Source organism: Pavona decussata, unplaced genomic scaffold (genome assembly GCF_977016875.1).
Source record: "Pavona decussata unplaced genomic scaffold, jaPavDecu1.1 SCAFFOLD_51, whole genome shotgun sequence".
Taxonomy (NCBI): domain Eukaryota; kingdom Metazoa; phylum Cnidaria; class Anthozoa; order Scleractinia; family Agariciidae; genus Pavona; species Pavona decussata.
Window position 1 is genome coordinate 1075125 of NW_028145473.1, and position 13767 is coordinate 1088891.

At 35.9% G+C, this 13767-nt stretch overlaps 1 protein-coding gene across 2 annotated transcripts; it reads left to right on the forward strand.

The window, feature by feature from the left end:
* The first annotated feature begins 113 nt into the window (after nt 1-113).
* Nucleotides 114-12238, forward strand: LOC146480993 (N-terminal Xaa-Pro-Lys N-methyltransferase 1-B-like). 2 transcript variants are annotated; one of them, XM_085108683.1, is made up of 10 exons: nt 114-250; nt 388-481; nt 2964-3062; nt 3935-4037; nt 4595-4707; nt 7104-7151; nt 7974-8043; nt 8957-9080; nt 9965-10066; nt 11024-12238. In XM_085108683.1, exons 2-10 carry the CDS (start codon nt 401-403, stop codon nt 11046-11048), a joined length of 765 nt encoding a protein of 254 aa, XP_084964809.1. In that variant the 5' UTR covers nt 114-250; nt 388-400; the 3' UTR covers nt 11049-12238. The 2 variants fall into 2 exon arrangements, with proteins under 2 accessions (XP_084964809.1, XP_084964810.1); XM_085108684.1 differs by having other exon boundaries at nt 128-250; nt 400-481; nt 11024-11188.
* The last annotated feature ends 1529 nt before the right edge of the window (nt 12239-13767 follow it).

Here is a 13767-nt window from a genome sequence, read left to right on the forward strand (position 1 = left end):
CAGAGTCAACGAAAATTTTTCACAAAACATAAACTGAGGGCATCACAACTTGCATACATGACGTATCATTCTCAAAATTAAACTCATTTCCAGGCTCCTTGCATTCCCAAATTCTCGAAAATTCCCGCGCAAATACAATCAAAGATGGCTGCCAAAGTTGTTTTGCTTTGGAATTGAATTTCTTTGCTGCATTTTGTCGGTTAAACTTTGAAAAGATCATCTTTCTTCCTTGAAGAAATCAGCACAAAAGGTACTTTAAATAAAAGTTCGTGCTTCAGTTTTTTTTTGAAGGATTTACTTACAAGCGCTGCAATCCAAAGGGACATAGACTGCTGCCGGTATAAACTTAAGCTTATAGTGAATGAATTTAACAAAAATCGTGCACAGTTTGTCTTTCAGAATGGCTTCTACAGACCCGGATGTTCCTACAGAAATGCAAGATAAAGGCAGATGGTATGGCGATGCTGCAGACTACTGGAAAGTAAGAATAACTCAATTTTCTTATCGAATCTTTCTGAAATTTGACAAATTTTGGCTTTACCTTGGTGAAAGTACCTGTAAAACTCACAGCTGAGATAAAACAAAGGAGTCAAAAACGTCAAAACAATACAGGGAAGGAAAATGTTAACCTACAACTCAAAGAAAACCTGTCAAGTTCTTACACTGAGGTAAAGCCAAAATTTCATTCAATATTTGTTACAAACTTAAGCCTTCAGCTGTAGTCGTCCTAAAGCAACATACATGTAACATATATTATACGGCTGTGAGATTTAAGTAAATAACAAAACTAGTAATAATCAAGCATGATGGAGTTTGTTCGATGATCCTTTCTGGCTCTCTCTCTTTTGCCAAGTTGGTGATGATGTCATCCACAATCAAACATTTTCTTGGGTTGGCAGATACGCTTCAATCAACTTTGTCCCATACAATCTTGATGCGAATCTGCATTAGGATTGCCTTCTTTCCACGTTGAATGCAACTAATTATAGCATTCACAAATAAGGTTAATGCACCTATCAATATTAAGCCATAGAGGGGGAGTGGGCATTGCAAGGCCAAGGATAGGTGCGCAGGGCATTTGAAGAGGTGCCTGGGAGAATCTAACCTTCCATCAAAAGTCGCTTAGCGCCTTATTCTGTGCACCCCTTCATTTGTGGATACTCAAAAATTGTCAAAAGTCCCCATTCAATACAGTCAGGCATAAAATTTAAGAAAACATTTATGAAAGAAAGGTGCAAGTTGCAATTTGGCTTTCAGTGAAATCCAAATTTCTCTAAATGCATTGTTATTAATATTTGGTATGGGAACTGGTTATTGTGTCAAAAATGTACATACTTTCATAATTTATGTTTGTTGTGATTTATAAGCTCAAATTCAGCCAATTAGCTTTTGACTTTAGCCTAAAACCTGAACCAGCTGAAGTGATCATGAAATGATTTCCTTTCTTTCCTGTTTAATGCTAAAGTAAGGCAATAGTGGAGCAGTTTTGGAGAAATACAGATTCTAAAAGCCAAATCATCAATTGCACCAGTAAGCCCTTCAATTACTATCAAATCCCCTGTCTATGCTTGGCCTGCCCTACCCCTCACTGGCTTAAAATTGATGGGTGCGTAAAGGCCGATTTAGACAGCACAACTTTTGCTTATGACTGTTGCATGCAATTTCTAGGGCGCACGCTGCTTGCATCATGCAAAAAATCGCACACAACTCTTGTCATTCAACATTACCTATACATGTACCTACGATTGTCATAGGATTTTAAAATCCTACGACATTTTTTGTGACGTACATGTCAGTCATAAGCGAGTTGTAGGTTTGATTTACACGAAACAATTTGCGTGTGAAGGCCTGTCGTAAGCTGGTCGCTTGCTCCAGTTCATTTGAATGTTTGAGTTTTGTGTTGTTCATGTTATGGTTGCATTTAGTCTAAGCGATCAATTTTTGCTTCTAGCCATTAGATTTTCAGTGGCATCTGTGAAAAGATCAATCCATGCTTCTTGTATAAAAATTATTTTGTTTATGGATGAGAATATCCCATAACTTATAGCAACAATTATTATAATTTGGAGTTGACCCCAGGTCATCTTCAGGAAACTTAACCTACTCTTGTAGGAACAGAGATTTTCCTCTCTGCTTTCTTGTCAAAGAAAAATAAGTGACAAAAAAATTGCAAAGTTTGTTTTTGTTCACGTGAAATAAAAAGTCATAAATAGGATTAAATTTAACCACAATAACTAAAACTCTTGGATGTTAAATTGAACAATTAAAAAAAACTCCAAATCAAAATCTTGCCTCCATGGAAACATTTAGTTACATGTACATTAATGATGTGATGTTGCAATAAATCAATGACAGATAGATTTGAGGAAAAGTCACAAAATTTGGTGGTGTTTGCCTTAACATTGCAGGAAAAAAGTGTATGTATGAAGGTTTTTAGTCATTGCAGGCACTTTGTACCCCAGCCCAATCAGACTGAATAAGGCTAAAAAGAAACTCTTAAATGTAGTTGCCAGGCATACAGTGTACCCTTGTAAGGAGATGTTTTGTTACAGGTCCTATGGTGTTCATTAAGAGCCCTCCCGTAGAACTTAATCCTACCTATTATCTTGATACCAGCACAGCAAATTTTATTGAAATTATGACCTGTTTGACAAGTGTCTAGCCCCTCAATGGATCATGCCCACCCTCATCTCAATCTGTGTGGTTTGGTCCTTGGATTGTTTTAAGGTCAACTGGTGATCAGCCTTGTGCAAACATACATGTACATGTTATGAACAGAAGGGAAATGATTACCAAATATAAGATGCCAGTCCCCTTTTTAGACAAATTCTCCCAACTAATACCATCAGAAATATGTGGCAAATATTGATGAGAATACATGTTAATGCTGTTGGTCGTTGAGCTTGAAGTGTTCATCATTGAATTTAGCTGTTTTTTTTTTTTTATTGTATGTTATAAAACAGAAAATCCCAGCTACAGTCAATGGTATGTTAGGGGGATATGCTCACATTTCAACTACAGACATCAAGGATTCAAAGAGGTTCTTGAGGAACTTTTTAGAGGTAAAGTTTTGTGTACATTCTTAACCCTATCTCTATTACTCCATGGGTATTAAAAGTTGGTAGTTTGCCATTGTAAACAGAAAAGTCAGCAAAAAATAGAAGTTTTTTTGCATGTCAGTGTAAAGTCAGGAAAACATGCAACCATTCACTGACAGAAAAAGATCTAAATTCTATCTTTTTTTCTCAGCTTTCCACAAGGTTTACTTGTAATAGAGATATTTTTGTGGTTCACAAAGTGATGTCACATTAAAACAATATAATAAAATTGTGAACTCAAAAATATTGTAATCTTGATGGTTCTTAATTCTGCTTGATTCCCCCCTCTATACTCCTGAAACATTGTTGATTTACAGCTTCCTTTTTTTTTTTACATTGCATTGCTTTAGTGGATGGGGGGTGGAGGGATAAAGAATGACAACAAAATGATTGAAATAATTTTTATTAGTAGTTGTGTACAGTAGTTACATGTAACAAATAAATGTAAAGGAAAGTCTCCAGTGGCTAGCACATTTTGGGCTGTTTCCAAGGAAAATTGCCCTCTTGATTACTTGATGTACATTGTTCCTCTGCAGTTAATAGTTCCTTTTAGTTGGGTGAGGTTTCCAAGGTAAAATCTTATTTGATTACGTTGCTATTCACTTACAGTGTAATACGTACTTTGTATTTCCAATGTTGCCTGCCAGTTGCTTCTGCACTTCATTTACATGTAAGCAATGTGTACGTTCATTGACTATTTTATATGAATTTGCTTTCTTCCAAACTACTATGTGAAGTGTTGCAAGGACTTTAAGCCAGCTACTTAAATTGTAATGTGTGTTGAGTTCACAAAGTCATTACAATCAAGCAACTTGACTTCTTTGTTTCTTGTCCAGATAACTGACAAACCTGACGAGAAGCCAGCAAAACAGAGGCGAATTGATCCTTCTACTGTTAACAGCTCCTCATATGCAAAAATAAAACCGTGTGTAGCCTTGGGTGAGTCACATACATGTATGTACACATGTAATTAAACGGCTGTCACTATTGTGATGGTGGCTTACTTACATGCAGCAGTCACTGCATGTGATTAAGCAGCACTCTTTTCATTTTGGTCACTTATTCCAGACCTGACGTTTTCACTCAGTCAACAAAGCAGTCCAGCTGACTTCCAGTGTGACTTCATTTCCTAATGATAACAATTTTTATACAATCATAAAACTGTAACAAACAACACACTCACAAATGAGTTATGGAAATATACTTAATGCCAGGTAAAAAAGCCTATAGGTGGAGTTCATATAAATGTGCCGCAAAGTATTACCCCCTCTGACAATGGGCTTGCATTTCTCTCCTCCCCCTCCCCATTTTGCTGGGTGCAATGTATATAAGGTTGGATGACATGTAGCAGGGGCTCTTCTTACATTGCCCATAAGGGGTTTGTTGTGAACTGTTTCTCCTTATAAAATGTTGATTGATTGTTTGATTGATTGATTGATTGATTGAGATTTAGTAAGTACAGCTGTGCTAAACATTTTGTTGAAACTTTGTTGCAGACTGTGGTGCTGGCATTGGCCGTGTGACAAAGAACTTGTTGTTGCCATTATTTGACACAGTGGACATGGTGGAGCAAAACCCTGACTTTCTTGAAAGAGCAAAAGAATATATGGTAAGTGAACTCTAGTTTGGATGGCTCATTAATTTTATGAGTGCAAAAAAACAACAACAACAACAACATTTGTTAACCATTTTCAGCATGGGCTTTTTTTAGTCCCTGAGTCTGGGTGGATATGGGGTGGAGGGAGGGGGGGGGGGGAGACAAAAAAGTGTCCCCTCCTATTGTACCATCAAGAGCACTAAAGTTTTGACAAATTATGAAACCTGGAGGGAATGCTTCATAGTATGTCCAAAACTGTTTTCTTTGGTGTGTTCATAAAGGAATGGTGATGTCATAACAGTAGGGATGATGATCATAAGATGATCATTAAAGATCACATTAATTGAGCTCTTTGAGCTCTATAGTTCGTCTCATGTCCAGTTTATGACGATAATATAATAAAATGTACATTGTGTTTTTATATACATTTTTGTATTTTATATTTTATTTTATTTTATTTATAAACTTTGCCAGAGGAGAAAAAAAACAAAATGAAAAACCTCTGACAGGAGAGAACTCACAGAACGATATGTTCCAATAACGAGACCCCTTGTATAAATAAAATCACATCATAATAATTAAGTATTGACAAATAATTAACAACACATTTTAACTAATAATACAGGTAACGATCTGCTTTGATGACATTTTATGCAGACACTTTTGAACGTTTGAGGTACTGCGGGATCGTACACATTTAAAGTCAAATCTAGGTAGTATGCCCTCAAATTAGTTTTAAATACATCTATAGATTTTGTATTGTCCCTCAAGAAGTCTGGAAGTGTGTTAAATGCTCTTGAGGCTCTTGAGTAAAAACTGTTCTGGAACGTGACAGTCTTAGCTTTAGGTATATCTAGTAATATACTCTTAGTTGGAGCAGAACGCCTGGTAACTCTAATAGGTTGAAATATCTTAAAATTGGTGTCAGAACTATTAACAATAGATTTATAAGTGTAGACTAGATCCAAGTATTCATGCCAATAGCACAGAGGGATAAGGCCTGTGAGTGTTAGTCTGTTTTTATACGAGATACCAGTTTTTATACCAGTTTTTATACCAGTTTTTATACGAGATACCAGTATATATACATTTTTTGTAACGTAAGATATGTATCTTTTTTATCTTATGAACAAATGAAGATTGTTGATTGTTGATTGATTGCTTGATAGGATGGATGCAAGTTACATGCACCTCATTGATTTTTCATACACTTGATGTGTAGCTGTCATTTTGGATCTGTTGTCTTTTTTTTTTTCGATTGGTCCAAAACCTCAGAAAACTGTTGAAAATGACCCAAACATACTTAGACCAAAAAAAGAATGTTAATTAAATGGTGGAGAATGATACACTTTACATTTTTCACAACAAGGTGAGAAATGCGCAATTTCAATAAAATGCTGTCCAAATTTTGTTGCCATACCAAATCATTGCCCAATAAATTTTAGGAAAAGCTACAAAGTTTATTAGCAGTGTTTACTTTAATATTAAATGCAAGACACTAGGCACCTTCTCCCCCACCACCCTCCCCTCCCCTTCCGCACTTCTCCCCAAGCTGAATAGGGCTAAAATTGTTTAAATTTATTTTCTTTGCTCAACAAAATCAGTGAGGCATTGTTTCATGTGAGTTGCTACAGCTGTATAATGTTTAGAATTATGTTGTTGAATTGATGGCTGTTAATGTAGTTAAGCGTTGCTTCTTGAGCAGTATCCTGCAGAAACTTTGATGGTCAAAGCAAATTTAAACTCATTGTTGTGTACCTTTCTTTTATTGTACTTGAACAAAATAGACCCCCACACTCATTTTAGCACACCCCTAAAATTAACAAAATTTACCTCAAGAGAAATAAATGGCTCAGGCTATAACTGAATGGAAGTGTTTACATAAAGATTATAGTCTGTCTTTGTAACACCCCCTCCCCTCCCCTCCCTCCCCCCCTTCCCCTACATGAACTCATTTGGTGCTAAAAAAAACTTGGCACATTAATTTTATTCAATTACATTATTTTGTTTTTGTGAATGTATGTGAAAACAAGTCTATGTGCCAAAAAAGGTACAACTCTCAACAAAAGCCAAAAATTACCCTGAGTCACCCAGGTCCTTTTTCCACCACTCAGTGACCAAGGCAGTCAATTCTAGTTCTAGTTGTAGTTAATAATGATTCAGAGCACAGAAAGCGGACCCAACAGGCAAACAAACTACACTGTACATGTAGTAGAGAAAAAGGAACATTTAGCTTTTTTGTTTTTATGATTGCTGTTGACTACAATTGGTATGAAAAACAGAAATTATTCTGTGCTTTGTTTGTTTTTTGTTGTTGTTGTTGTTGTTTTTTTTGTTTGTTTGTTTTTTGTTTTTTTGTAGTGAGTTAAGTTAATCTGTAATTATCAAATTAATGCCTTTTTTTTCAGGGAGAAAAAAGGGACAGGATAGGAAACTTTTTTTCTAAAGGACTTCAGGTATTTAATTTTTCTTATAATTATGCTTTCAGCTCTCAAAGTGGTTACAACAGTCACAGTAATTTATGTGATACACTTGTATGAGACATGACTTAACAATAGCTATAATAACATGTACACTATACAATGTTTCTGAAAAACAAGTTGAATATTCTAGAACTACTGTATAGTTTATTGGCCCTACATGTAGCTCCCACGAATCTCCTACAGCTCATTGGTAGAGCATCAGAACTCACAATCAAAAGTTTGAAGGTTCAACACTTGATGGGAGGACTTGGGTTTTCTTTTTCCAGTATTTCTGTTCAGGGTGTATAGCAAAATCCAAATCCTGATTTTGTGATCTGTTTTTAGATTTCATTTTTTTTTTTTTTTTTTTTTTTTTTGTGGGGTAAAATCCAAAAATGGATTTCAGATCCAAGAAAACCGTCTCTCAGAAACATTTGGTTGATTACAAAAAAAATGACATCCAAATTTCTTGAGATGTATCTTTTAGGGAGATCCAAAAATAGGTTTGTAATTGGAAATAATTTGAATTAATAGTGGTGTTAATCAACAGGAGACTCATGGGAGTTGAGGCTCCCCATTAATTAACTAAGTTCACATGAGAAACACACTGCATACTGCTTGAATGAGTGGTATACATGTATGTTCACAAAAAAGATTTGTTTTTAAGCCTCATGAATGAATTCGTCAAGTCTTCTGTAGCTCAGTATAGCATCACATCTCTTTCAAAAAGTTCTCTTTTGTCCTCCACTAGATTTTGTAGGCAGATTATACACTCAGAATGTAATAGATATAATTCTGACTAATAATTTTTTTTAGGATTTTAAGCCTGAGGCAGGAAGATACAATGTGATCTGGTGTCAGTGGGTTTTAGGGCATCTGACAGATGGTTAGTCGGCCTTGTTATACAAGTACAGCTGTATACTAGTAAATTATTAATTATAATAAGTCAATGGGCAGTTCCAGAAAAAAAATCCATACCCACCCCTAGGAAGGTATGCTAAACTGGAATCCTGGGGGTATAGGGGGTGCAAAACACCTTCCATTGGGGGGGGGGGGGGGGGAGTATGGATATTTTTTGGAACTGCACAATATAAGGTTAATTTGCAGACCATTCCATCTCTCCAAACGGGACAGCATAATTATGGATAAGTATCGATTGCTTATTGTTGTAACAGTGATGTGAATGCAGTTACATGTGTTTTAGCCTTTACCACTTGCATAATTGATGTTTTGAGTGTTTGCAAGCATTTAGGTAATATAATATAAATTATTATTTATACACAAGTCATGTACATGTACTGTATGCAGTTTATGTATGATGTAAGGTGTATTTGTGAACACATTAATCCCATTTATTGAGCACTGAGGCCAAGAATTACAATGGAGAGGAAAAAGACAACTACCAATGTTTCACTTGACTTGGTGCAGTCTCTATAGAGAAGAAATCAGTCAGTTATCAGTTGCTATCTCTTTTGTGCATGTCACTTGACCTTGCGTTTTCTAGAAATTTAAAGTAATATTGAGCTACAGTATGTCTTGTTCATTTAGCATTTTGCTCAAAATTAAGTATTCAACTATTAAATTTCTTAAATAAAAACCAGTGTCTGTGGCAAAAAATAATAGGGCTTATTGGAGCAATTTCAGTTTTAAGGCAAAAAAATATTTTAATGTACTTTTGCCCCTTTTGCCCAAAATCCTTCATTTAATTAAACCTTTGAAAGAAAGGAAACCCATTGAAAAATATATTTTTGGGGCATATGGTCACTTACCCCCCCTGTTTTCCCAATTGTGCCAAACAGAGGATTTTGTAGACTTCTTCCAGCGATGTCAGTCAGGGCTGTCACCTGATGGATTGATATGTGTCAAAGAGAACATTACAAAGAGTGGTGTAGACTTGGACTCGGAGGACAGCAGTGTGACAAGGTATAAGCACTGGAAATCATAGTTGCTCATCAGACATTCACCCTCCAATTCCTGAAATGTCTGTGCACATGACTTGACAGATTTTAATACCATTGCTTCTTAACCCCCCCCCCCCCCCCTCCCCCGTCTCATAAGGAGGGGCTTATTAGAAGGGACGCCGAAGTAAAAGGACGAGCTTATTAATGTTTTTACAGCACAATACATACATGTGCTGTTTTCCAAGTCCAAATTTGACTGACGGCCTTTTGTCAGAGAGGCATTACATTGCACTGCTGTTTAATACGTAACTTGTGTGTGTGATTCAGCACCTGCCCTTAGCTATAGGGTGTCCCCAAACCATCCCATAGTTGAATGGGAACCCACTATTTTTTTCGGAGGAGGGGGGGGGGTATTTTTAATTTAACCTTCTTCTGTACAATTAGGGCTGCATTACAATCGAATACACACAAAATCTGTTTATATTTTTTGTCTTGGCTTGTCCTGACTTGTCGTGACTGTTCTGAATTTATTCAGACACCATGCATCAATTTAATTTTTTTATTTTGCTCAGTGAAGTACAGCATCAGAACTGGAGCTTAGTGCAATGTTGATTCAAATTGTGTCATGCTTATAATATTACAGTACTGCTCAATGTAAGTTGACAGTCTCGACTCGATTCTCGCGAGAACCAAGTATCAAGGATCGAGTTGAGCATGGAGACCGACGATCCTCGATACTTGATACATGCAAGAATCGTTGAACCGAAACATTCATGATTATTCATATTATGTAACTTGTAACTTGAATCCATTGGGATAATGCATTCATTATCACAACGAATGCATTGTCATAACATCTAGCATGACTGATTTATGTTTTACATAAATGTAAACATCTTCTCTTAGATCCGATAAGAAGCTTAAAGAATTGTTTCTAAAGTCGTCACTGACTATTATTCAAGAGGAAGTGCAGAAGAACTTTCCCAGTGAGCTGTATGGAGTTAAAATGTATGTGTTAGTTAACATTAATTTTGTTTGTCTTTGTTACGGAAATGGCTTGTGAGTTCAGTAGCTCAACTGAAATACTGGTTTTTCATTGAAAGGCTGTGAATGTTACCCATGCTGCCAGAAGGAATGTAATCCTTTCCCAATAAAAACTACTAAAACTAAAACTATGTATCACTTCATAGAGTGTTTTAAAATTCCTATTATGGAACTATTTTGAAAGTCCAAGAAATGTTCAGCCTGCTGGATGTCACCGCACCCACTGCATCCAGTGGAGAATACAAGTAACTCCCCCTCTTGCCCCAAATAGCACTGTCATGGTGGCATCAACATCACGGGATAATCCTCGTAAGACATCAATGATGACGTTGTGTTGCTTGATATTGTACCCCGGGAATTGCTATTTCAATTTCCATCTCATAGGGCCATATTTATTATTATTATTATTATTATTATTATTATTATTATTATTATTATTATTATTATTATTGTTGTTGTTGTTAAAATTCTTGTATCGTTTATGCTTCATCTAGCTATTAGCTTGATGCAGTGGGTGTTTGAGCATCTTAACCTAGCACAAGACCTTGAAAGTTCTTTTACTATTGTTATTGTTATTGTTATTGTTGTTGTTAAGTCATGGATCGACGCCAAAGTCTTATTCCCCCTCCTGAGGTATGCGCTGCTATGCTTGAGAGGCTCACGTTGTGCGCGAAGAGCCCTGCTGAACATTTCAGATACTGACTTTGAAATCGATAAGCAACTAGCTAGATTTTAGGATTAGAAGGTTTGTCATTCATCACATTTTGCATTAATAGGGGTTTTTGAATTTTTCTCATTCTTATTATTATTGAGGTTTTAGCACTCCTGGGAACGAAGAGGGTTAAAATGCAGCAAGAGTGTGAAAATTCACCTCCAGGGCACTTGTTATAAACCTAACCCCAAGGTGTTTTTGTTTTCCAGGTATGCACTGAGACCAGCAACGTGATGTAACATTAAAGCAATAAATTATTCCACTAAGTTCTTTCCTCTGGTCGTTAGAGAGGGGTGTTACTACTTGAGAAAAACTTGTTGACAATTTTTGCTGAGACAGTAGAGAAAAAATGGTAAAAAAACATCTGGATTGATACTGATATGTGGGAAAACTAAAAAGCATTTCCTTTAGCAATTTTTTTCACTCCACCTTTCAAATTCAGTAGTAGCTAGTCACAGCAATTTGAGCCTTCCTTGTCTGACTCAGGAAGCCTGTGCCTCAACTTTGATGGGAAGGAGCTGTTCCAGGGGTGATCTTTTCAAGAAATGTCAGGGAATTCTGTATAAAGTAAGGGAAATACTAAATTCTACCTCAAAGTCAGTGAAAAGTCAGGGAATTCTATTTTAGGGTAGGTACTAGCTTTGGGAGAGGGTTTCCTTGTTCGCAAATGTAATGTTGTTTCAAAATACATCTACAAGGGAATTATTTTTTGTGGCCTCATGCGTGAATTTTTTTACGTGCGCTGCATTGAAAACTGGTTTTTGAAAAGTCAGGGAATTTTTAAGTGGCAACCCTGGTCACAATTATCGGCAATTGCTGGTGATGGCTACAATCTTGCTTAACGTGTTTTAAACCCATCTGAAGGTATCAAGCTTGAATAATCTGAACTCAGAGAAAATTTGTACCGTTGAAGCCTTTATGCTACTTGGACCAGCACATTATATCTACTTATTTGGTGGAGCCCCACCCACGAATATTTTTAGACTTACAGAAGAGTGTACATTTTGAATGTTGAATGTTCTGTGTAAAGAACACTTAACTATGGAAATCTGAAGTTTCAGAGACTTCTAGCCAGTGATGTAGTAGTGCAGTTAAATGGGTGCACTTTGAGCTTTGTGAGTAGTTTTCAGATGTATATATTTTTAGATATGTACTTAACTATTATCAACCAGTTAGCAAGTGTACCTTGTTTTTGTTTGGTTTTCGTTTGTTTTTTCAATTTTACACAAAGCCTCCAGCTGCCTGTTACAAATTTTATATCTTTTAGCCAGATTCCTGGTAAAACTTTCAGTAACAGCTGTATTATTAAGAAGACATGCATCGCTACTGTTGTATTTACTAAAGGTTTTAAGCACCGCTTAACTTCTTTTCGCCTGTTACTATGTACCATTCTTGTTTGAATAAAGTCAAACTTGCATTCCTAACTTTGCGTTATCGTTCATTCACATTGTTAACTTTCTGTAAAAACAATAACAGAAGTTAACGTCCAGCAGGATTTTCATGGGTTCATTTAGCACTTTAGTAGACACTACAGAGTTAATTCCCTGATTAATCATTTGTGTCCTTAGTGCGCTAGGCACAACATTCATTTGCACCCTTCACATTTACATTTTTCGGTAATTTCCGGCCACCACAACCACACACGACTTGTTCCGCGCATACATAAACATACATACACTTTATTTATCCTCGAATTTACGGAGTCAGCATGACTGCTAATTTCTTCGAGCTGCCTAATTTTGAGCTAACTACTGATACAAAATGAATAATATAAAATTGGTCAAGATTTATTATTATTATTATTATTATTATTATTATTATTAATATTTTTTCTCCTTAAAAAAATGGGCTTGAAAGTTGTCTCTTTTTTCATCGACATGAATTGTAAATAGTTTTTATTTCTTCTTTCTACCTTTAACTTGTGAATAGCAATTTGCTTGAAATATGTTAATAAAGAGTTCTCATTATTATTTATTTTTTAAGAAAAATATTTTTATTATTATTATTATTATTATTATTAATAATATTAATATTATTATTATTATCATCATCATCATCATCATCATTATTATTATTATTATTATAATTATTATTATTATTATTATTAGAAAAAGTGAAGCCGGTAGTGGTAGTGCGATAGTAATTAGGAAGTGCGTCCCAGGATTTGGCTGCCAACGGACTAAAAGAATTAAGACCATAGATGGAAGTACATATTTTAGGTAGGGTGAAAGTGTGAGTTAGAATAGGTACTGGATCGCAGATTAAACAATTCTTTTAAGTATTAAGGGCATTTATCAAAATGCAGACATTTGAAAACAGAAAGAAACACATTTGCCCGCGCTTGTTTGCCAGATGGTGGTTCCCGCTCTTATGAGTAAGTTACTATAGTCAGAGTTCCGAACGCCTTTGATAGGTCCATCCATATTACTGCAACAATTTGTTTTTTGTCGAGACTTTGCCTTTAACCCTCTGTCAATGTAATTAGTGAAGTTCCACTACTGTTGATCGCCTGTTCGCAATTGTCCGGCTCGTGTAGCAGAGTTTTCATCGAGAAGAGTTTCACTGAAAAGTCGACTCAAAACCGAAGGAATTCGAAATTTGGCATGATCATAAGCCAAACCTATACAAAGCACAATCTGGAAAAATCAGTCTGGACTAATTGAAGGTAAATTCGTAAACTCCAGAGCACCATCATTTTTGAGTTCGTGCAACTCGGCCATTTTCGTTCCTTTAGTCTGTTGTGGTAGCACAAATATTTGTTTCTCTCTTCTTGCCGCCATCGGTAGTCAAACTTTAACCTTATCTAGACCGGGGGGGAGGGCAGATTCTGCCCACGGCGACTTTGAACCTGAATATTTTTTTTTTGTTGAAAATTTGAGCAAACGCCATGAAACTTAATGACTTTCTCAGAAATATATCTGGAAAAAGGTAATGTGGTCTGTTAGTAATAATT